At 42.0% G+C, this 24,599-nt stretch overlaps 1 protein-coding gene across 2 annotated transcripts in view; it reads right to left on the minus strand.

Annotated features, from left to right (window-relative positions):
- PCYT1B (phosphate cytidylyltransferase 1B, choline) overlaps nt 1-23,511 on the minus strand; it is a 92,961-nt gene extending 69,450 nt beyond the window's left edge. The window contains exon 1 of one of the 2 annotated variants that reach the window (XM_084790443.1): nt 22,973-23,511. In XM_084790443.1, coding sequence (XP_084646569.1) covers nt 22,973-23,011 — 39 coding nt within the window. In that variant the 5' untranslated portion in view covers nt 23,012-23,511. Of the gene's footprint in view, nt 1-3,051; nt 3,350-22,972 lie in introns of those variants that run through there. The other variant, XM_084790441.1, reaches the window with a different exon arrangement.
- Between the last annotated feature and the right edge of the window lie 1,088 nt (nt 23,512-24,599).

Consider the following 24,599-nt stretch of genomic DNA (forward strand, 5'->3'; position numbering starts at 1 on the left):
AGAGACATCTCCAACTAGATACCATGGTAATAAGGACAATAAGGTCATACTCCTAAAATAGAGACTACCATAAAAATGAAATGATTTTTAGTGATTACTTTTATAATTTCTTCAGTGGTGCTACTTTATTCTATTTCAACCTCTCCTTCTGTATTTTTTTTTTCTGCAATGTAGAATAAAACAGCTGGGAAGACTGTTTTTCCCTTCAGAAAATGTTTTCCCTTCAGAAAAATCTCACCTTGAAGTATGATTCAATAGCATCAATAGCATTATCGATTTGCACCTAAAATATGGATTGTTTTAAAGCCTTGTTTATTCAGGAAATGCCAGCTTTTGTCTTCCTTTCAAGATCTGACATCAGAGCTGGCATCTCAGTGTTGGTGTTTCAGTCCTAAGTGGGCCTCTCTCAAATCCTTCATGCACTTTACAAAGTTACTTATGCAACTCACACCCTGTTGATGGCTGTATCATCGGTGACCCACATATGATTAGGGGTAATTAGCTTGGGTGAATGGAGAAACACAGACTTTATAGCATTTGAATGATGGAATTATTATTATTGGGGGGTTGATTTTTTGAGACAGGGTCTTTCTGTGCTAGCCTTGGCTGTCCTGGACTCACTTTGTAAACCAGGCTGGCCTCGAACTCACAGCAATCTGCCTGCCTCTGCCTCCAGAGTGCTGGGATTAAAGGTGTGCACCACCATGCCCAGCTTGAATGATGAAATTATTAGCAATGCTTCATGAGCAACAGAAAGAACAACAACAACAACAAAAAAAACCCACAAAATGGTAACTTCACATTTTCCTGTACCACTCCTCTTCATCAAAAAAACTTTATTAAGTAGTTAGCATGTGCCTTCATTATTGAAGTAAAAGGCAAAGGAAAGTTAGCTATGATAAATAAATCAAAATTTAGAACATAACCACCTCTACAGTGATCAAAGTTGGCTCCTAAGGAAAAAAAAAGTTGCTTCACAAATTTTAGTTTAAGCTGGTATTTAAACAAAACCAATTTCAGCAGCCCCTGGAAACTAAAGTAGATAAAAAACAATGATTTCAACAGTTCAGTTTCGGTACACAGCTTTCATATCTCTGCTGTACTTGTATCACCCCCTCCCCCCTCCAAAAAGATAAGAAGAAACTGCATCTCACTTGGAAAGTGTGTTTTACAGGCACTGCTTGCACTGCTCAGGTCTATTGTTCTGGGCTTAGTGCCTAGCTGTGGCCCTTCAAAGTGATCTTTAAGGAGTTACTTGGTTTCTCTGGAGGAACACTCTCAATTCCTTATTTCTGGGCAAGTATGGAAGGTGAAGGTGAGGCACTGCTGGTTTGGGTTCTTTTCAGTTACCACCTGAGAGAAGCTGTCAACAGTGAAAGTGAAAAAGCAGACTGAACTTACTCCCTTCTTTGTGTTACCTCTACACACCCCTCTCAGGCCAACCAAGCCAGGGGCAAAGTAGCTAAAAGTGAAAGGGAAAGAAAAGAAGAAAATAAAACTGGGGCTGGAAACTGCCTTTCTTTCTATTGCCCTATCTCTTTGTCCAAACATGTTTTCAAGTTTGTGGATTGTGTTTACATAAATATATATATATATATATATATATATATATATATATATATATATATATATATATATCTGGGAGATTTCGTAACACACCTTTAGTGGTCAATTTTTTCCATTGCTAAACCATGATTGCTTTAGTGGCTCACAGGAATCCTTTAATAACCAACTCATCAGGACAATGTATATGACATAAGTGCACAGATGACACATAAGGTATGCCATTCAGTCACTGGCTAAAGGGCTAAGAAGCAGTTAATATTAAACTACCCTAAAAAACATGCTTCAGAACATGGACACTGCACTAATACAACTCCCCCTGCTTCCTGATTTCAGAAACTTGAGCCAAGCCTGCCTTCAAACCCTTACTAAGAAACAACAGTTCAATAATGGGTTAACATTGAAATCTGTAAACCCAAATTATGTGGGGACTCACAGAAAGTTCTATACCAAAAAAATATATTTTTTTGTTCTCCCTAGTGTCAAACTGCACAGCCAATCAAAACACTTTTAACTTGGGAGAAATCCTTGAAGAAAGGATAACTCTCGTGTGTGTCTTAAATTTGGGGTTCAAGGAGCAGTCTCCCCAAGTTCTATAGGACTTCAAGCCACAGGAGACCCACCACCCATTTGACGTGTTTTTAAGTCCTTGGGCCACTCTGCTGAAGTGGTTGAGAAGAAAGTTCCCCGTTTACTTAAGGGATCAGAACCAGTGTCAGAGAAGCTGATCAATGCGAGAGGCAGTAACTGAGAGAAGGACGCTCCAGTACCGCTCCAGTACCGTGCTCCCATACTCTCATTCTTAAAGGCACGCATCCCCATTCTAAATAAGTGTAGCATCTCCAGGTTGCCATTGCCTGACTAGAAACCTTCAGCACCCTCCCTAAAAGGTTCACGCTTCATTTAAAATGCACCTTATTTCTATATGTATCCTCAAGGGACTATTTATCTATTTTGAAAATATCAAAGGAATGAGGGAGTTTTTTTTCATATAGTTTTCCGTTTTCCCCAATACGGGCATTAGGTATTAAAATAGAATGAAGAAGAAAGAAAGAGAAAGGAAAAAAAAAAACCAAAACAAACAAACAAAAACCCAGATCATTCCTGAGCTAGAATTTAGAACTTCACCAGGGAAGCAGTCTAAGGTTTGTGAAGAAGAAAACCATTATAGGATTTTTTTTAACCTCTAGATGACAATGCACCTAAAAGGGGGGAAAAGGTTATTCTCTCTCCTCCCAAAGCACAAAAACACAACATATCCCGAGCAGCCCGTTTCCTACCCAGCCAATACAATAATGCTTTGTAAGCTGAGAACTGTGGCCGGTATAGGAGCTAAGTATAAACAGCTGAGAAGGATTAGGCTGCAGCTCCATTATCATTTACATGAAATCCTGTAAGCATCGTTTTTTTCATCGCTGGCTGCAGGCACAGAAGGAACTCTTTTGTGCCATAGCCACGCATACATTTCCATCCTTTGTCTTTACTTACCAGTCGAGGCTGTGGGCATGTGTGCTCTATTTCCTCCATGGTTTCTGAGGGAGGCTCATTGGAAAGGGATTTTGGGATACCTGTTTCTGACTCAGCATCAGTGGTAAGTACTGGCATGGCCAGTGAATGCTCCCTCCAGCTCTACACCCTCTGGGAGTCTCCTCCCAGGCAAAGAATGTTTTCTTTGTCACGTATTTTTCTCTTCCCTACCCATCCCCCTCCTTCTTCCCTTCGTTTTGTCTTCCCTGGGGGGAAGTAAAGAGGTTACCCCCCTATACACACACCACCCCTTTCTTTCTCGGAGAAGCCCAGAGGCAGGGCCTCAGTTTATCACTATAACAACCAGACAGCACTGGAGCGTCTGGTGCGGATACAGTATCCTCATTTGCATGGAGCGCGCTGGTTGGTTACTGTCATCATAGTACCACTCCACCTGGGAGCGGCCGGGGCCCATTGGCTGGCCTGCCTTACCCACGGGGCCTGAACTTGCTGCTTTGTTTTTTGTATTTAATTCACTGGTGAAAGTCCCTGTCTGTGCCTGGTAAGGGCTCCCTGCACTTCCTAGATAAGATAAAGCTGTTTCCTGCGGTGTCTCAGACGCCTCGCGAAAGAGCATAGCTGTAAAGGACCATGTCCCTGGCATGAATGATGATGCAGTTGTAGGCAGAATATTTGCTAACTACGAGCCACTCTGAAGACAGGGCCACTTTAAAGCCCCAAATCACTGGGGCAATTGGCAGCTGGCCTCTGAGGACTTGTCCCCTGACTTACTGTGGGCACCTGAGTGTTCACCTTCTGGACTGCATAAAAGAGGAACAGTGGCAGATGCCTAAGGCCGGTTGTAACCCTGGAGTCTATCCCTGGGGCTGCTGCAGGAGGAACTTTGAAGGAAGTAGGTTGTCTTTGACAGCCTGTCTCCCAGGTCTGACTGCCCTCTCCATCCCTCAGCGCATCTCTCCCACCTAGTCTTACTGCCATCTGTTGTACCGTACATTTATCTAACATCCCTATAGTATAGGGCCTATACTCTAATTTTTTATCAGTGCTAGGTCCCATTTCCTAGGCACCCCCTCTCATCCAAGTGCTCATGGCAATCTGAGGAAAAAAACCAAAATCATGTGCCTTAGTGTTTACATTATCCTGGAGCATCAGGGTAAGAGGAGCATTCTGAAGACACACGTTCAAAGGAAAGAACTTGCCAAGCTGTTTGTTCTAGTGAAATGCCATGCCTAATATTAGTAAGGAATAAAGGCACTAGTATTTATTAAGCACAGGTGCAGTGCCAAGTACTTTACTTAGATCTTCCTGGATCTTCATAAGAACCCAAAGCAGATCCTATTATTATCCTCACTTTATAAGTAAGGAAATTGCAACTTAGAGTAATTGCTTAGGGTCTCAAAGTTCATAAGCAATAGAGCTGGTGCTTGAATAACGTAGGGTGGGGAGAGGAACTTAAGAATCCACTTAAGACTAGCACTTGTGCTCCTAAATCTTTCATTTTTGTCTCTAGGTTTTCATCCAAGTGTGGTCTCAGACCAGCAGCGCTAACATCAGAAGCAACACTGGGGAATGTTTTAGGAATGAAAAGTATTGGTCCCCCGCTGGGCGTGGTGGCGCACACCTTTAACCCCAGCACTCCGGGAGGCAGAGGCAGGCAGATCTCTGTGAGTTGGAGGCCAGCCTGGTCTACAAAGGGAGTCGAGGATGGCCAAGATAGCGTAGAGAAACCTTGTCTCGAAAAAACCAAAACCAACTAAACAAACAAACAAAATACTAGTCCTGTCTTTTGATAGAATTGAGGAAGATCAAGTGGATTATTGCCCTCCATGAATTCAAATATACCCTGCTAATGTAAAGAGACTCTGTTTTTATTACTTCTCAAAGGGCTAGGCTTAAAAAGAAAAATATATACTGCAGTAGAGTATTACTAAAGTTGACCATTAAGAACCTATGTATTTAAGCCAGGTGTGGTGGTGTTCACCTTTAGTCCCAGATCTCCAGAGGCAGAGGCAGGCAGATCTCTCTGAGTTTGAGGTCAGCGTGGTCTACAAAGCGAGTCCAGGACAGCCAGCCAGGGCTACACAGAGAAACCCTGTCTCAAAAAACCAAAAAATTAAAAATTAAAAAAAAGAAAGAAAGGACTTGTCAATTTAAGTCAGGATGATAACATCACTTGGCAATATATTACCTAGAGAGTTCTAGGGCTTAAGAGAATTCTAAGAGAGCTGGGTGAGAGAGCATACAGCTGTAATCCCAGCACTTGAGAGGCAGAAGCAGGTGGATCTTTGTGAGTTCGAGGCCAGCCTGGTCTATAAAGTGAGTCCAGGATTCCAGGGCTACACAGAGAAACCTTGTCTTGATAAAACAACAACAACAATTCCCAGCAACTATTGAGCCATCTTGAGAAGGGTCCTCTCCGTATTCTACCTGCCCTTCTAGAAGCACAAATCACAGGTTTCGCTCTACTTAGTTGGACAACATGAAAGAAGCAAACCCTGTACTACATTTAAAAATATTTAAAGATTTATTTATTTACTGTGTATGGATACCTTGTCTACATTACACCTACACACCAGCAAAGTGGCATCAGACAGTTGTGAGCTACCATGTGGTTGCTGGGAATTGAACTCAGGACCTTTGGAAGAGCAATGAATGCTCTTAACCACTGAGCCATCTCTCCAGCCGCTGCCGCTGCGGCCGCCACCACCACCACCACCCCCGCCTCAATTTTTAAAAAATCACTTTATTGTAAAGAACTCACAAACTAGATTAAGGCAGCCACTCAAAATGGTTAGAATAGTTGGTCTAGTGAAGTTCCTTTAAACTTAGTTAAAAGCTCCCTTCCAGCTGATAGGATCGGTCTCAGACCCTGGGCAGCAAATGCAACAGCATTCAGGGACCTAGCCAACATTTCAGTCTTTAACTCCCTGTTCCTGTCCCACTGTCAGTAGGGAACAGTCAAAGACTGATTTCTCAACCCCTTGTCCATTTACAAAAGCCTGAAATGGTATGCTCCAGGCCGGGGACAAACAGCTCCAGATTCTCCCAGCATTCCTCGGTCCCTGTCTGCTGCAGGACATGGCTGACATACCCTGCCCTCTACCCTGAACTATTCAGGACAGCGTTTCCTTCCCCTTCACCATGTCATCTGGACATTTCTCTCTGTCTTTTCCCCTTACATGACAGCCAAAAGCTGCTTCCAATGAACCTACATTTATATACCTTAACTTACCTTATATGAAAAACAATGTCCTCATTTTTTTTCCCGAGACAGGGTCTCTCTGTGTAGCCTTGGCTGTCCTGGACTCACTTTGTAGACCAGGCTAGCCTCGAACTCACAGCGATCCGCTTGCCTCTGCCTCCTGAGTCCTGGGATTAAATGTGTGTGCCACCATGCCTGACCTCATTTTTTAATTATAGGAAATAGAAGGAACGTTAGGATTCTGCCCCAGTCGGCCTGCTTGTGATGTCATTGCCTACCTGCCACAGGGCGTGGCCCTACCCAGGGCTATATAAAAGGACAGACCCCCCTACCTCTTCTCTCTCTCTCTCTCTCTCTCTCTCTCTCTCTCTCTCTCTCTCTCTCTCTCTCCTCTGCCCTCCCCTCACCTCTCCCTCCTCCTTTCTCTTCCTCTGTCTCTGTCTCTCTGGGGTACCCCTCTCCACTTCCTTTCTCTCCCCGTGCTCATTTAATAAAATGCTCATATAATAAAAATAAACAAGTAAATAAATAATAGAATTCCCTTTCTAGCTATGGTACATGGTGTGAGAATACCACTGTCATTCATACTTTCGATATTTTCCATCTGGATTTTTTTTTTTGGCCTTAGGAAAGTGTTTCTCAAAGTGTTGTGTCCTGAGGAGCAACAGCAACACTCCTGGCAACTCGTCAGACATTCTCATCCATCCCCCCTGACCTGCTGAATGAAGTTTGGTTGGTTGTTTGGTTTGGTTTGGTTTGTTTTTCGAGACAGGGTTTGGCTGTCCTGGACCAGACTGGCCTCAAACTCATAGGGATCCACTTGCCTCTGCCTCCCTGAGTGTTGGAATTACAGGTGTGCACCGCCACACCCGGCAAGCACGTCACCCTTTTTGTAGTGCTTTCACCTACTAAATAATAGCACTGTAGCGCAAAATTTAATATTGAAAATTTTCAAATGAATAAACAGATTCAGAGTGACTAGGTGACTTAGCCAACATTATATAGTAAATGATAAAAATCCAGATTTCCTGAATCAAAATTGAAGATTCCTTTCTGCTTGGCTAAACTGGTTCACTGTTCACTATAACTAGATTTACTTTATTTAAAAAAATTATTGGGTGAATCAGATATGTCTCTTCATCCATTGTATCCTTTACTCCTTTTCTACTGAAATCATGAAACAAGAAACACCCTTCACTTTGATTCATATAGTTCATTTCAAATCTGTATAGTCATGGATCTGAACTTATTATAGGTGCTCACATTTACTTATGCCAGAAAATCAAGCATTTTGGTTAAGAATGAGGTTAATACAAGACCAAGATCCATCATGTTCTCGGGGGGTGGGGGAGGGGGGCAGGGGGAGGGCAGTGAGAAAATATAACAGAGCTTCAAAACTTTTTTGTAAAAGAAAAAAGTTCAGGAAGATAGGATTAAAGTGCTTTGTTTCATTCTTAAATGTATTTTCTTCTTTTCTTTTTTGTTTGTTTTTTGGGGGTTGTTGTTGTTGTTGTTGTTGAGACAGGGTTTCTTTGTGTAGCCTTGGCTGTCCTGGACTGGCTTTGTAGACCAGGCTGACCTCGAACTCAGAGATCAACCTGCCTCTGCCTCCCAAGTGCTGGGATTACAGGCATACGCCACCACCACCCAACCTATTTTCTTCTTTTTTAAACTTCTGTAGTAACCAATAAAGATTTAGCTTTCACTCATTTGTTTGACCAAAATGCACTGATTCTGAGCACAGCTTTGTGGCACTAAGGAGCAACTGCATTACCCAACACATCAAACCTACTGTAAAAGGAAAATGTGGCTGAAAATCTCTGATCTAACATCTTATATCTAAAATAAACAGGCTGGCCAACAGGCTCAATAGGAAAAGACACTGATAACCTGAGTTTAATCCATGGGTCCCATATGGTGTAAGGAAAGAGCCAATTCACACAAGCTGTCCTCTGACTTCCACACTCATGGTATAGCAAGTGCATCACAGACAGATACATGTACACACACACACAAACCACACAAATAAATATAATTTAAAAAATTATTTAAGCCGGGCGTGGTGGCGCACGCCTTTAATCCCAGCACTCGGGAGGCAGAGGCAGGCAGATTGCTGTGAGTTCGAGGCCAGCCTGGTCTACAAAGTGAGTCCAGGACAGCCAAGGCTACACACAGAGAAACCCTGTCTCGAAAAAAAACAAAAAAAAATATTTAAGAAAACCTAGTCTGGTGTGGTGGTGCATGCCTCTAATCCCAGCACATGGGCGGCAGAGGCAGGTAAATCACTGTGAGTTCCAGACCAGCCTCATCTACAAAGCAAGTCCAGGACAGCCAAGGCTACACAGAGAAACCCTGTCTTGAAAAACAAACAAACAAACAAAAAACTCTGTGAGTTAGAGGCTAGCCTAGTCTACAAAGAGAATCCAGGACAGCCAGGGCTGTGTTACACAGAGAAACCTTGTCTCGAAAAAAACAAAATACAAAAAAATAAAACATAAAGAAAACTCAAATATTAGATACTCCAAGGTCTTAGCACCAAAAGGGACATACAGCAGAGAATTAATGACTGTATCTGTGTTTAAGTAATTCTTGAAAAGAAATATATATTTTCTTAAAATACAATGCATTTATCTGAATACTGATGGTTAAACTCAGTAGAAATATGATATATTTTGTTTTGATATTGTAAAGCAGATATAACAGGGATTTGGGGCAGATTTTAGAGCTGCCATTAGCTGTAAAAAAAAATCATTCTTACTGACATTAGCAGCTGTGTAGTCAGTAAAGAATTATTGTTGCTATCACTTGGTGGTATTTATAAACACTTTTATATTCTAAGTGCTTTACAATCACTTATTGTCTAATTAATATCTAATCATCTGTTTACAAGTAATAATCACACATGTAGTGCAATTTAATCAAAACTCCAAGTGCCACCGCCATCACATTCAGGATGCTGTGTAAATTTTGGTCCCTTCCTGATGGAATTTGAGTCTAACATGTAATTAAAATACATAATGCTATAGCCCAAAATGGAGAAAATTTCCCCACTTGGATTTGAGTATACTTTAAGTATAAAACTTTTGCATTCTAAATCCACTGAGTGAATGTCAGTGGACAAGTAAAACTCTAGGTAGTTCTCTACATTTAATAGCTTAATTTCATATTATCTATGAAATTTTCATTTGCTTAACCCACAACATCAGATGGTAGTTTCAATAAGCATTCAAAGCTAGTCACAGTCACAGTTTCAGTGATTTTAATGAAAACCAAATGTACCCAAAGTGAATGAAAGACATTTGAAGTGTTAATTCAACCAGGTTCAAGTCTAGACAAGGCTACAACTGATATGCTTGCCTGCTAGTCTTCATTATTCACCATAAATGGTTATACACTGTCTCTTCTGTATCACATATTTTTTAAGATGTATTTATTTATTATGTACACAGTCCTCTGCCTGCATGTATGCCTGCATGACAGAAGAGGGCACCAGATCTCATCATAAATGGTTGTGAGCCACTGTATGGTTGCAGGGAATTGAACTCAGGTCATTTGGAAGAACAGCCAGTGCTCTTAATCTCTGAGCCATCTCTCCAGCCCTTTGTTTTGCTTTGTTTTTAAAATTTATTTATTATTATGTATACAGTGTTCTGTCTGCATGTACACCTGCATGTCAGAAGATGGCACCAGATCTCATTATAGATGGCTGTGAGCCACCACGTGGTTGCTGGGAATTGAACTCAGGACCGCTGGAAGAGTAGCCATTGCTCTTAAGTTCTGAGCCACCTCTCCAGCCCCTCACATGTTATTCTATATGCAATCACAGAACCATGCAAGGATTGAAGTACACAAATGGTATGCACAGTAATCTAGTTTTTCCAAATCCAGTGAGTTTTTTAATTAAGTAGAATTGTTAAGTTGGAGTACTTGTCTTTTTGGAGATTTTTAATGTGTATTTTTGACACTATTACCAAATTATTCCCCCAAATGTTTAATCATATCTACAGTTTCTTTTCTTTTCTCATTGTTTTCTTTTCCTTTCTCTCTCTCTCTCTCTCTCTCTCTCTCTCTCTCTCTCTCTCTCTCTCTCTCTTGTTTGTTTTGGTTTTGGTTTTTGAGACAAGGTTTCTCTGTGTAGCCTTGGCTGTTCTAGATTCCCTTTGTAGACCACGCTGGCCTTGACCTCACAGTGATCTGCCTGCCTCTGCCTGCCGAGTGCTGGGATTAAAGGCGTGCGCCACTACGGCTGGCTTCATTTTTTTTTTTCAAGAAAGGTTTTCTCTATGTAGCCCTGCTGTCCTGGCCTTAATTTGTAGACCAGGCTGGCCTTGAACTCACAGCGATCCATCTACTTCTGACTCTCAGAATGATAAGATTAAAGGCATAAACCACCACACCAGACTACAGTTTCTTTTCTTATTATTTTTTTCTGCTTTTTGGGTTTTTGGTTGTTTTTTTTTTTTTTTTTCAAGACAGGATTTCTCTGTGGAGCCTTGGTTGTCCTGGACTCACTTTGTAGATCAGGCTGGCCTCGAACTCACCAATGACAGACCTGCCTCTGCCTTTCCAAGTTCTGGGATTACCACTGCACCTTGCTATAGCTACATTTTTTTATATCTACTTAAACAGCTGTCTTCCTTGGTTAGTATCTACCATAAGCAGTTCTATGCTTTCTTCCAAAAAAAAAAAAAAAAGAGGGTCTCACTGTGCAGTCTAGGTACTAACTCATTAGCCTATAGGCACCCTGACTCAACTTCATGGTTCAGCCCCTTTTTGTTGTTTCAACAGATCCTGTTTCCCAATCCTGTGGTACACACTGCAGGGTCCTCAGGGTTTTCCCAGAGGGCATTCAAGTGTGACACAGATGAGTCTATCAAGCAAATCAGCAATCAAGACCAGATGCCAGGATCGACGTATTCATTCAAAGGTAATGGAGAGTAGGGTATCATAATTACTAATCATAATTGAAACTACTTGCAATGTATTCTAAATATCTCGATATAAGATATTCAGGCCAGGCTCCTGCTAAAGAATGTGTGGCAGGAAGACTAACAGAACAGCAGCTCCCAAAGATGTCTGTCCCATTCCTCAGAAGCTGGCACTCCATTACCCTACTCTCCATTAGGTACAGGGACTATGGCCAGTGTGCTGATAACAAGCAGTACTCGGAGACACTAAATGAATTCGCCCAGATCTCAGAGCTTATGCAAAATTGGGTTTCAAATTCAGAGCCAGCAGTGGCACTTCAAAGGCGCGGTTCACTGTGCACTGCTTCAGGAACTCAGCCGTTGCAATGTTCTGATCAGTTTGCTCTCTTTAGATAGACTCCGTGTTGAAAGCTTTTAATTTCATTTGGATGACATTTAATGCTACAAATTAGCCAGATAAAAGCTTTTATTAAACCCTATATATCTCCTGTTTTACTCAGTCGGAGGACGTCAGTGTAGAACACCATCAGGAAACACACAGTGAAGATGATCCCCTGGCTCGGGGTGCAGGCCAGTCTCAATGGTACAGCACTTGCTGAGCATGTGCTGGCGTCTGAGCTCTATCCACAGCCAGAAAAGCCTTCACATCTCCCACAGATCTTTCAGAAAGTAGCCTTGCCATCACCACAACTCAAGTTGCTCTGCAGTATGGTCTGAATTCATTAGGGCCTCTTCTCTGTGAGTGGCATGTGGATCTCCAAAAGATAACAATTGTTACTGGCCAAAAAAATTATCTTTGCCAAGCCTCACCAGTATGCCAAATACCCTTTTCTTGAAAAAAAAAAAAAGAGTTCAACACTCCACTGTCTTAAGCTCATTCCTGAGGTTTTACATCATCTTTGTTTCACTCCATATCGTTCTTTTGGTGGCTATTCTTTTTTTTTCCCCATAAAGCAACCATCAGTGAGTTTATTTCTACTCTAATTAAATATTAACATGCAACTTCTCATTGGGCGACCTCATGGGTCATGGCCAATAAAGAACTTGGACAGGAAATCCTTTGGCCTTGGTCTTTCTGTTTCATGGAAGAACGGCATAATGCGTGTCTTCTGCTTTCATATCTCAATGCTTTCCTGGAGCTCCATCTTTCCCTTAATGACCAGGAGATCAACCACCCTGAGGTCTGTGACGTGGGCATTCTTCATGGACATCTCTTGGATTTTATCCTGTCCCTGCTTTATGGTGATACCCAGCTGTAATGAGTGCACGGTGTTCGGCACCTCCCGATACCAAGCTCGGTAGAGCTTGCGCACCCTCCGCTTGGCCTCCTTCAGGCTGTGACCGAGGTACCGGCGGCAGCAGCCCAGAGAAAGCCTCTAGCCGCCATCTTTTCCAAGTTGGTAGCTATTCTTGGTTGTCAATTTGACTATATTTGCAATCAACTAAAACCCAAATGGCAGGGCACTTAATTAAATCATTTGAAATGGGAAGATCCACTTTTAATCTCTATCTTTCAGGTGGGAAGACACATTTTTTAATGCAGGTCTTTGAGGTGGGCAGATTGACCTTTAATCTGGGCCACACCTTCTGCTGGCAGCCTACACAAAGGACAGGAAAGAAAAAAGCTTGCTCCCTCTTTGCCTTCTTGTTCTTGTTCTTGCTAGAAAGTTCATTCCTTCACTGGCATTAGAGTTTACTTCTTCTGGATTCTGACATATACTGAAGACCAGCTGAGATATCCAGCCTCATGGACTGAACAAACACTGGATTTTTAGACCACCTGTTATTAGATGACAGCCATTGTTGGACTAGCTGGACTGCAGCTCATAAGCCATTCTAATAAGTCCCATATATATGTGTGTGTACATATCATACATATATATGTATATATACATATATATTCATTGTATAAGTTCTATTCCTCCAGAAAACCCTGCTTAATACAGTTTTCAACCTTGATTATAAAGAGAATTACTTGGAGAGTTTTCAATATCACTGAGACTTGGTTTTTATGCCCTAGAGATTCTGGTCTAATAGACTTGGAATATAACATTTCCAGACTTGGCAACACAGAAACTGCTCAACTATAATTTCTATACTTAAAGCTATGGCAAGAAGGTTGCTGCAAGTTTGAGTCTAGCCTGGCCTACACTGTGATCTCCAGGCCAGCCTGGGATATAAAGTAAGATCTTGTTTCTAAACAAAACCGGCATAAACGTAAACATTTTTACATTTATTTTGTGTGCGTTTGTATGTGTGTATACTCACACATACTGTGTCACCATGCATATGTGGATGTGAAATTGGATCTCTCTTTTCATTAGGTAGATTCCTGGAACTGAATCTCAGGTTTTACTCAGGTTGACAGTCTTAGTGGCAAGCACTTGGCCCTCTGTGCCTTTACCCCCATTATTAAATATTTTTCCCAAGAATCCTTGTTATGTTTGCTTCGTGAGAAAATCAATATTATTGTATGTGTTCCCAAAAGCTCTCTCTATAAAAACTTTCAATAGGCCCCAAAGTAATCATTTTAAACACTTAACCTACTGAAGTGTTAGGAGAGGCTATGTAAAAATGACTCACTAACCATGAGTAAAGTAAATGTAAGGAAGCCAATGGTTCTTCTGCCAAAGCTCGTCCTTGCTATAAACAATTTTTTCCCGTAAGTAAATAAGCAAGCATGGAATAAACATAGCATCAAGGAAGAGTAAACCTTTATTCCTGCAAAATAACTTGAATACATTTACTATCATTCAACCATAGGAATGTGAAGGAAAGAAAACCTATCATTGCTCCACACACTTTGAGAATGAGTCTTTTGAAATTCCCACCATGGCGACTCATGTAAGTGACTCATGAAAAGCAGAGATTCTAAATCAGTAGGCCTGTCAATTTGAATTTTATCCAAGTTCCCAGAGGTTCAGCAACAGTGTTGCAAGCAATTATGAAAATATAGTAAATAGGGAGTGCTATCAGGTGAAACTGCACCAATAATACTCCTGAATATAATATATCAATCTTTTTTTAAAAGCATTGATTTATTATGTATAGTCTTCTGCCTGCATATGCCTGCACACCAGAAGGGGGGCATCAGATGGTACAACTACCATGTGGTTTCTGGGAATTGAACTCAGGACCTTTGGAAGAGCAGTCAGTGCTCTTAACCTGAGCCATGTTGCCAGCCCCCAATATATGAATCATGTTAAAATGATAGAAGTTGTCAAAAGAACTTAGGATCCAAATTGAAGAGACTTCTGAATGGTGGTGCACACCGTCAATCCAAGGCAGAGGCAGACAGATCCCTGTGAGTTCAAGGCCAAGACAGCCAAGGCTAACACAGAGAAACCTTGTCTCCAAAAAAAAAAAAAAAAAAAAAAAAAAAAAAAAAAAAAAAAAAAAAGAAAGAAAGAAAGAAAAGAAAAGAAAGAGTTCAAAGTTATCTTCAACTACATAGTATATTTGCAGCTAGCCTGGACTATATGAGACCCTGTCACACACACACACAAAAATCAAACCTCACGTGTCTGTATTAAACGGTACTAGATATTTTAAAGTTAGGAGTTAGAAAAAGAATCAAGGGGTGTTGTTGTTGCTGTTGCTTTGTTTTGTTTTTGTTTTTTGGGTTTTTGTTGTTGTTGTTTATGGTTTTTCAAAACAGGCTTTCTCTATGTAGCCTTGCCTGTCCTGGACTCACTTTGAAGAACAGACTGGACTGGAACTCACAGAGATCTGCATGCTGGGATTAAAGGCATGTGCCACCGCCACCACCCGCCTGGATCAAGTATTTATTATCTTTTCTGGTACAAACTTCTTCTACCTAAACTGTCTGCCAGAGTCATAATATAAGGAGGAAGAGTGTCTCATCTTAAAGTGACTACTGACAAAGCCTTTGACCCAAAATTTACCCTGCCTACAAGACAGGGATAAAGATGGAGCAGAGATTGAGGGAATGGCCAACCAATAACTGGCCCCATCCCCATAGGAGAGAGCCAACCCCTGACACTATTAATGACACATTGCTATGCTTGCAGACAGGAGCCTAGCATAGCTGTTCTCTGAGAGTCCCGACCCAGAAGGATCAAACAGATGCTGAGACTCAGCCAAACATTAGGTAGCGCTCAGGGAGTCCCGAGGAAGAGTCAGGGGGAAGATAAAAGGTCCTAGAGGGTACAAGAACTCCTCAAGAAGACCAACAGTCAACTAACCTAGGCCCATAGGGCCTCACAGAGACTGAATCACTAGCCAAAGATCATGCATGAGCTGGACCTAGGTCCCCTACACAGATGTAAGCAATGTTCAGCTTGGTCTTCATGAGGGCCCCTTAGCAAGTGGAGCAGGGTTATCTCTGACATGGATTCTGACGCCTGCTTTGGATCACTTTCCCCTAACTGGGCTGACTTGTCAGGCCTCAGTGGAAGGGGATGCTCTTAGTGCTGATGTGACTTGATATGTGGGGGTGGGGGAAGCGGATGAGAGAGGGACTGGGTGGAGAGGAGGGAGGGGCCTGCAATTGGGATGTAAAATGAATAAATACATTTAATTTTTAAAATGACTACTAAAGAAGGCAGTGAATTTGCTCTGCCTGCTCCCCCTATCCGCTTCCTCATCGCTAATGAATGACTGAATCTAGGCATTGAGCAGTAACCATGGATGACATGACAAATACACAGCTCCAACTGCTCTGTGTTTCTGAATCATCTATAAAATAGTCTTCCAAGGAAATAGAACCTCACTTTGACCACTCCTCTTGATCTCACAGCACTTTACAGGAAACACAGAGGAGATAAACAAGTACGTTAACACTACAGGAATGCAATCAGCAAAGTCCAGGCTGTAAAAATGTTGAAAGAATAAGCTTTGCTTCTTTAGCTAAACAATTGTAAGAAATCCATTGCTTACATAAAGTCCGTAAGATACAGGTCAATTTAGAGTACAGTCTTTGTATTTCAAATTCAAAACACTAAAAGAGAGCCGGCACAGTAGCACTTGCACTTGGGAAGGCAGAGACAGGCAGATCTCTGTGACTTCAAGGCCAACCTGGTCTTTAAAATGAGTCCAGGACAGCCAAGGCTTCACAGAGAAAACCTGACTAAAAAAGCACAAACCACTAAAATATGATATCATGGGAGGCAGAGGCAGGAGGATTTCTGTGAGTTCTAGGTCAGTCTTGTCTACAGAAATAGTTCCAGTACAGCCAGAGCTGTTACACAGAGAAACCCTGTCTTGAAAAACAAATATATATATATATTTATAATCATTTATGTGACAACTAGAAATTGGAATAATTTCTGGATGGTATGAAGACTTTTAAGGTTTTTTATTAGGTGTTGTATTTATTCTATTTGTGTTTCCAAAACTTTTAGAAATATGTACTAAAGTGTTTGCCCCTGTATAATGTGTGGATGTGAAAAGTAGATTAAATGCTACTAGATCAGTGGTTTTCAGTTGGATGAAGTTTTCCCCCTGGAAAAGTTTAGTGATGTCTAGACACCTTTCTGTCAACTTGGAGGATAGTGCTACCGGTATCTAGTGAGTGACAATATGGATGTTACTGAGCATATGGAGAGGTCCTTGTCTACTGTGCCGTTAAGCCCTTAGGTCACATAGAGGTCTAGCTTATATGAATACTGATCTTGGGCTCTTCCTGGCTGGGAGCCTGGGAGCAGGATGAGGAGTTGCCTTCAGGCTATCTTCCGCTAGGCTCCTTATCTCCCTTTAGACCATCTGCTGTCCCAAGGTGATTTCAAATCACGTCCTCCTTTCTTTTGGGTACTGGGCTTTTTGTTTCGTCTCAGTATAGAGCTACAAAAAGAAAATCACATAGTTTCAGTCTTCACCGGGTCAAGCCATCTGGCCCATTTTGTTTCAGCATTATCTTTTCTCCCGTGGGAGACAAGGGCTATGGAAAGTCAATGACCCCAGCCGTGGCTTCTTTTGCTGGCTTAAGTAATAAGTTCTCTGAATGTAAAAGTGACTCCTTGTACTCTTACTCAGTCAAATCAGCCAGACCTTGGCCTAGCTTTTGGGGTGTGCCTGTATATGACAATTCACCCACCCTCCATGTCGATAATGGACATGTTGAGAATCCCCTGAACAAGTGGGATGGGCTATGTGTTAATCATCTTGAACAAGGTGGGGGGTACATGCACACTATAAATGAGAATATACAGCCTTATCTAAATCTATTTAAGTTTGAACCTTTTCCTGAACAAAAACATATTTAAACCAATAAGTTGTTGGGCAGGAGAAATGGCTAAGCAGTTATAAGCACTACCTGCTTTTTCAGAGGTCCCTGATTTGGTTCCCAGCACCCACATGGCAGTGTTCAAGTGCTTGTAACACTAGTTTCCATTCTAGATCCAATGCCCTCTTCTGCCCTCTGCAGGCACCAGGCCATGGCGTGTATACATATGTGTAGTCACTCATACACATACAATAAAAATAAATCTCACAGGAGATAAATACCAGTCCCTTTGCTTTATTAAGTATGGAGCACTCAAAATGCGTGTGTCCAGGCAACATGTATGCACACACAAAAGCTGCTGCCAGGCTCTACTACTAAGTTCCAAAATTCCTGTTCTTGAGCGCATCTCTTAACCTCTGTAAGCTTCAGCTTCCTCAAAATCAAATGAAGTCAACAATGCCTTGTGGGGGGCGGGGTGTTGCTTGCAGTGATTAGTAATCGGCTGAGGGTGTAGTAGAGTACCTTAAATGAATCCCTTACTACATTTTCTGTTCTTTTTGTCTGACGTTTCCCAGTACAGACATGCAAAGAGCCATTCTTTTGTTGTCTGGACCCAGTCTCTTTCTTTCCGAATAATTCCATGGAAGGTATAGATGACCATGGGATAAAATGGTTTGTTTTGAGCCTGCAGAACAGCAAACCCTAGAAGGCCCCAGGGGATGGAGAGCGAGAAGGAAGGTACTAATTATTTCAGTAGGTGACAGGTCAATGATTTTGCCCTAGAAGGGACATTTAACAATTTCAGGAGACAGTTGTGATTGACACAACTTGGTGGAAAGGCTTACTACTGGCATTCCATGCTTAGAAACCTGGGCTCCTTTGAAGCATCCTACCATGTAGAAGTCAATCCTTGCAATGCAGAATTATCTAGTCTCATGTATCAGGAGTAACAGTGAGAAACTCAGGCTTAAAGTAATGAACCGTCTTTGATGAAGCTTTTCCTTAGTAATTAACTTTGCCTTTCTTTGTTCCTCTTACCCAATACGAGCAGGTTATTAGAGGCATGCTCAGGAGAAATCTTTCAAAAATGTGATTACCTTAGCTTGATGGCCTTAAATTGTTATTCAATTTCTTTATGAGGAAAAAAAATCTGAGTAATGTTCTGATTTTATTGTCTTTCAGTTTCCTTCTTTCTTTCTTTTTTCCCCCAAGACAGGGTCTTTCTGTGTAGCCTTGGCTGTCCTGGACTCACTTTGTAGACCAGGCTGGCCTCGAACTCACAGAGATCCACCTGCCTCCACCTGGGATTACAGACATGTGCCACCACATCCAGCTTTCAGTTGCCATTTTTGACAAAGGTATAGCAGCTGCAACACACACACACACATACACAAAATAAATTAAGGACTAAGTGCTGCTTTCTGAATAAAACATCTTGAAGTTCTTTATTCCTTGTCATCTCACTAGTCTCCCTTCCCAAATGCCCAGTAGTTAGTTCTTTCTCATAGGCAGGAAACCCTTATCCTGTTACAAAGACAGCTGGCTTTAATCCCAGCACTCAGGAGGCAGAGGCAGGCTGTCCTAAGTTCAAGGCCAGCCTGGTCTACAAAGTGAGTTCAGGACAGCCAAGGCTACCCAGAGAAACCCTGTCTCCAAAAACAAAAAACAAAACAAAACAAAAAAAACAAGAAAACAAACAACCAAACAAAAAATACTGGTATAAAAGAAAGAAGCAGAGCTGGGCTTTGTGGCACACGCCTTTAATCCCAGCACTCAGGAGGCAGATGGATTGCTGTGAGTTCAAGGCCAGCCTGGTCTACAAATCGAGCCCAGGGCAGCCAGGCTACACAGAGAAACCCTGTCTCAAACAAAAACAAAAACGAAAGAAAGAAAGAGAGAAAGAAAGAAAGGAAGGAAGAAAGGAAGGAAGAAGCAAACATGATGCAGGCTTCCATTTGATTCATATATTCTGTTTGGAAAATCAGAGTCCACCAGAGCATGTGGGATCTTTTGAATTTTTGAAACAGGGTTTCTCTGTGTAACAGCTCCGGCTGTCCTGGAACTCGCTCTGTAGTCCAAGATGGCCTCGAACTCATGGAGATTCGCCTGCCTCTGCCTCCCAACTGCTGGGATAAAAGACACATGCCACCACCGCCCAGCGCAAGTGGGATCTTGAAAGACCTGTCGCTCAATTAACAGGTAGCCATCTAACCCCTGTGTTGTGAGAAGCTGTATGCTGGAGCCCTTCCAGGGTTTCCTAAGTTATAAAGGGAAAAGTAGGGATTTTGGAAGCCGTTCTTGAACTGGTCAAAATGTCAGGGCGAAAGTATTTTTTGCTACTAATATACTGTATGTTCCAAATGAAGAGAGCACAATCAGCAGTGTGAAATGATTTACATAGAATTTAGAAACAGCAAAAGGGTTACTAGAAATAAGTAGGCTAACCACATTATTCTCTACAAGGGCACCTTAGGGGATCCCTATTTTAATGAATAAATAAAAATGATGTGTAATTATCATATCAATTGCTTGCAACTAAGAGAGTGCTTCTGGAGTTATTTGATAGTGCTTAAAAATCTTTGGTCTCTGAAGTGCATTTAACAATCTCCTTGACTCTTATCTATATTATTAATTTGCAGATCAAAGTTAACTTGGCACTATGCAAATGAGGAGACTTCAAATGAATGAGATTTTAATGTAAATTTTAGAATCCATATTACTTGTAACAGAACTGCAACATATTTTCAGAACTTGGGGCAACATATCTAAAAGAAGTATAAGGTTTAAAGGCTTTGATAGAACTTTCTATGATTATGGAATGTTCTATAATTGCATTGTTTAAATAAAGGTAGTCTCACGAGCTGTATGTAGTAGCTACTGAGCACATGAGAAGTGGCTAGTGCAGCTGAGGAATTGAATTTTAATTTATATTTAATTAAATTAGATGTAAATAGCGAGAGCTGGAGAGATGGCTTAAGGGTTAAGAGCCAACATGTATTGCTCTTGCAGAAGGCCTTGGTTCAGTTCCCAGCACCTATATGGTGGCTTACAACCATCTATAGCTCCAATTCCAGCTGAGCTGATGCCTCTTCTGACCTCTGTGGGCTCCTGCACTCATATACTACACATACATAGATCAAGTACATACACATGCACATAAAATTAAAATAAATACATTTAAATAGTTATGTATAACTAGTAGCTGGCTGCCTTGTTTATTCATTCACTTGTTTATTTATTCACTTTACATCCTGATTGTAGTCCCCTCTCTTATCTCCTCCTAGTCCCACCCTTCCTCCTTCAACCTCCTTCCCCCCTCCCCTCAGAAATGGGGAACCCTCCTCCCCTATGATCTGACCCCAGCCTATAAAGTCTCATCTGGACTGCCTGCATCCTCTTCCTCTTCCTCTGTAGCCTGGCAAGGCCGCCCAGCCAGGGAGAAGTGAATGGGCAATAGAGTCCATATCAGAGGTAGTCCTTGCTCCCCATATTATGGGACCCACAAGGAGACTGTGCTACCTATCAACTACATCTGAGCAGGGGGTCTAGGTCCTCATCATGCATGGTCCACCAGGTCCTTCTACCCCCCAACTCTTCCATAAGACTCCCTGTGCTCCACTGAAAAGTTTGTGAGTCTCAGCATCTGCTTGGATCCCCTGCTGGGTGGAGTCTCTCAGAGGACCTCTATGGTAGGCTCCCTTCCTGTTCCCTCTCTTCAAGCACTTCTGGTGTCTGTTCTATTTTGGTAGGGTAGTTTTTGTTTGTTGGGGTTTGGGTTTTTTTGGGTTTTGTTTGTTTGTTTGTTTTTGTTCCCTGCCCCAGACAGGTTTTCTCTGAGTATCCCTGACTGTCCTGGAACTCCTTGTAGACCACGCTGCCCTCAAACTCATAGATCTGCCTGCCTCTGCCTCTCAAGTGCTGGGATTAAAGGTATGCACCACTAACACTTGGCTTTTTTTTTTTTTAATTAGAAATTGGATCCTAGGATCCAGTTCTCTCTTTACTATCTTGGACAATTTACTTAACTTCTAGGAGTTTCTGTGTTCTCACTTAAAATGAGGCTATAAATAGCATACACCTCAGAAATTTGGTAAGACCCTCTGTGGTGAGGCCTACCTATAGTCCCAGCCCTTGGGAGGCAGAGACAAAGTGATTGTGAGTTTGAGCTAATCCTAAAACTTGCATCAAAACAAACAAACAAACAAACAAACAACAACAACAACAACAAAAACCCCCAAAACAAAACACACATACACACACACAAATAAGCTGGACATGGTGGCCTTTAATCCCAGCACTGGGGAGGTAGAGGCAGGTGGATTGATATGAGTTCCAGGCCAGCCTGGTCTACAAAGTGAATCTAGGACAGCCAGTGCTAAACAGAGAAACCCTGTCCTGGAAAAAAAGAAAGAAAGAAACCAAAATAAAGTTAGGTGTGGTAGCACACACCTTTAATCCCAGCACTTGGGAGGTAGAAGCAGGCAGATCACTGTGAGTTCAAAGTCGGCCTGGTCTACAAAGTCCAGGACAGGCGAGGCTAACACAGAGACCCTGTCTGGAAAAACCAAAAAGAAAAAAGAAAATTAAAAAATTAATTAATTTTAAAAAAGAGAGACTTACATCAAAAAAGATTAAGACCTTAAGACATTTCCACTAGAAAAAGCAATCACTTTAGAGGAGATGAACATTTTCTTCAATCCTTTTTCCAGTACCCCCAGATTCTCTGGGCCTCCTTTTTGTTCTAGAGTTACCTACATTTCTTTATAACTGAACTGACTTTTTAATCTGCATTTTGGGTTTGAATGTGGGCGTTGAACCCAGAGTGTCATGTATGTTAAGCATACACTCTATACTCGGCTACAAGGCCAGCCCCAACTTTTATTTTTATTTTTGGTTTTGGTTCTTCAAGACAGGATCTCTCTGTGTAGCCTTGGCTGTCCTGGAACTGGCCTCGAACTCACAGAGATCCACCTGCCTTTGCATCCCGAGTGCTGGGATTAAAGGTGTGGGCCACTACCGCCCAGATTTTTTTTCCTTTTTTAATGAGATTTTTTTTCTTTTTTTTTGCTATGCAGCTCAGGCTGACCTTGAACCTGAAATCCTCCTGCTTCAGTCTCCTGAATACGGAGATTAACACTATGAGACGCCACCATAATAATCTCACTGACTATTTCTAGAAAATGAGTTTTTTCCTGTTGTCTAAATCTATCCAGGGATCTTATTTTTTTGGGGGGGGGTGAGTTTTGAGACAGGGTTTCTATGTGTATGTAGCCCTGGCTGTCCTGGACTCACTTTGTAGACTGGGCTGGCCTTGAACTCACAGTGATCTGCCTGTCGCTGCCTCTCTGGTTGCTGGGGTTAAAGGCGTGTGCCACCATGCCGGCTCTGTTCCGGGATTTTACAAAACTTATAAGAGGAAGGAGAAACAAACATTAGCTACATATTATTTCTCCTTTTTAAAAATCACTTCAGGATGGAGAGGCTATTACTTTCACCTTCAGTGCGAATGCAACATGGGTCCCTCACACTCAAATACATAAGAGTTTATTTTTCAACCAAGTTTGATATTTAAAGAAGCAAAAACAAAGAAGAAAGCATTGGCATTACCTTGTGTGAGAATTTGGGAGTGCAGCTGTCCTTGTCCATGGTGCTCTTCTGGTGTCCCACTATGTTTGCTTCCAGCTTTCTTTCATCTCTGTGGTCTTCTCCTCTTACAAGTTCCTTGGAGTCTCAGGGAGAAGTTTTTGTGGCTCTAGACTTATAGGAGACACTTGACTAAAAGGTCAAGGCTGCTTGATACGCCCCGTGCTGACAGATGAGCTCCCGAGGACTGGGAGTGCCGAGTTTATTGGATAAGCAGAGATTCAAGTTGTCCCCTGCCTTTGCTTAATTTGATTTGCCACAAGCATCCTCTTGTCCCCTCTGGGCTGTTGTTCATGGACACTTGCTGTGCTCTGGACTGGCGCTCTGATGGCTGTTGTATGGGGACAGGCAGGTTGTGGTGAAAGCTGAAGTTGTGAAAAAGGCCATTGTCTGATCTTCCCTGGCCTTCCCTGGAGCTATGGCAACAAATTCCGTTGGTGAATTAACTATGTCATTGTGTGCTGGCTCAACTGGTTATGCTCCTGGAATGACAAACATTTTCTTTTTTTTTTTCCACTCCGAAAATTAAAAAGTGCCCAAAACCTTGAAGTGTTGATATACAATACAGCAAAATCTTTCTTTCTTTAAACAGGAAAATAAAGCATTTAAATATACTTTAATTGACTCTAATAAGCATTTTTATCCTTTGTAAGGAGTGATCCTCTTACCAGCATCTAAGTAAGCACTGCCAATAATGATTTTATGCATTTTAGCAATGTGAAGTCTTCCTAACTTGTGTTAAGGTAATGTCCCACACCCCAGCCCCCAGGCACTCAGTGCATGGAAAGAACTGGCTTGGGCCAGTTGGAGGAAAGGGTTTTGTTAAGATATGATTGTACCAAAGCACTATGGGAATTTTGGCTGCTGACTCTTACCTCTCTCAATTCAGGATGAAAACAGTTATTCTGAGTCCGCCTCAGGCTAAGTAATGATGTCTTCAGTTCCATCCCAAGAGGAAAGCACTCTTAGTAGCTGCCCCTATATTCTCATTTCTAGAACAGTGCTCCTTCTGGATCTGGCATGAATTTGTCCTGTACCCTCTCTGGGTAGCAAGCTAGTTGCCAGTTGAGTTCTGTTAGGAAATTCTCCACGATTTCCTAGTATGGAGAGTGCCAGCTTGGTCATTGGAATCACATTCCTGGGATTCCCCTCCCATTAACGCCCAGGATTTGAGCTGATACAAAAAGTATTTATAGAGTTGGAAGGCAAGAATGACACAAGAAACATTGTCATGCAAAGGTGGAAGTGATGGCAGCTGCCAGCTTATTCTTGTTCTTCTCCCTGTGGCTAGGTCTTCTTTCCAACTGTCCCCCCTTTCTACCCCACCCCTCTCTAGCTTTTTGAGACATAGTTTCTGTTGCACAGAGCCCTGGCTGTAGACCAGGCTGACCTGGAACTCAGAGAAATCTACCTGCCTCTGCCTCCTTTATTGCTGGGATTAAAGGCGTGCACCACCATGCCTGGCTCAACTGTTGACTCTTGATCAACAACAATCCCAGGCCCACAAAGGTAGAAGCACCTCCCAACAGGTGTCCTGACCTACTTCTCCCTTCTCTGCCACGCCCAGATGTGCTGGGCTTTCTCAGACTAA

Source organism: Acomys minous (assembly GCF_964271855.1).
Source record: "Acomys minous genome assembly, chromosome: 7".
Classification (NCBI taxonomy): domain Eukaryota; kingdom Metazoa; phylum Chordata; class Mammalia; order Rodentia; family Muridae; genus Acomys; species Acomys minous.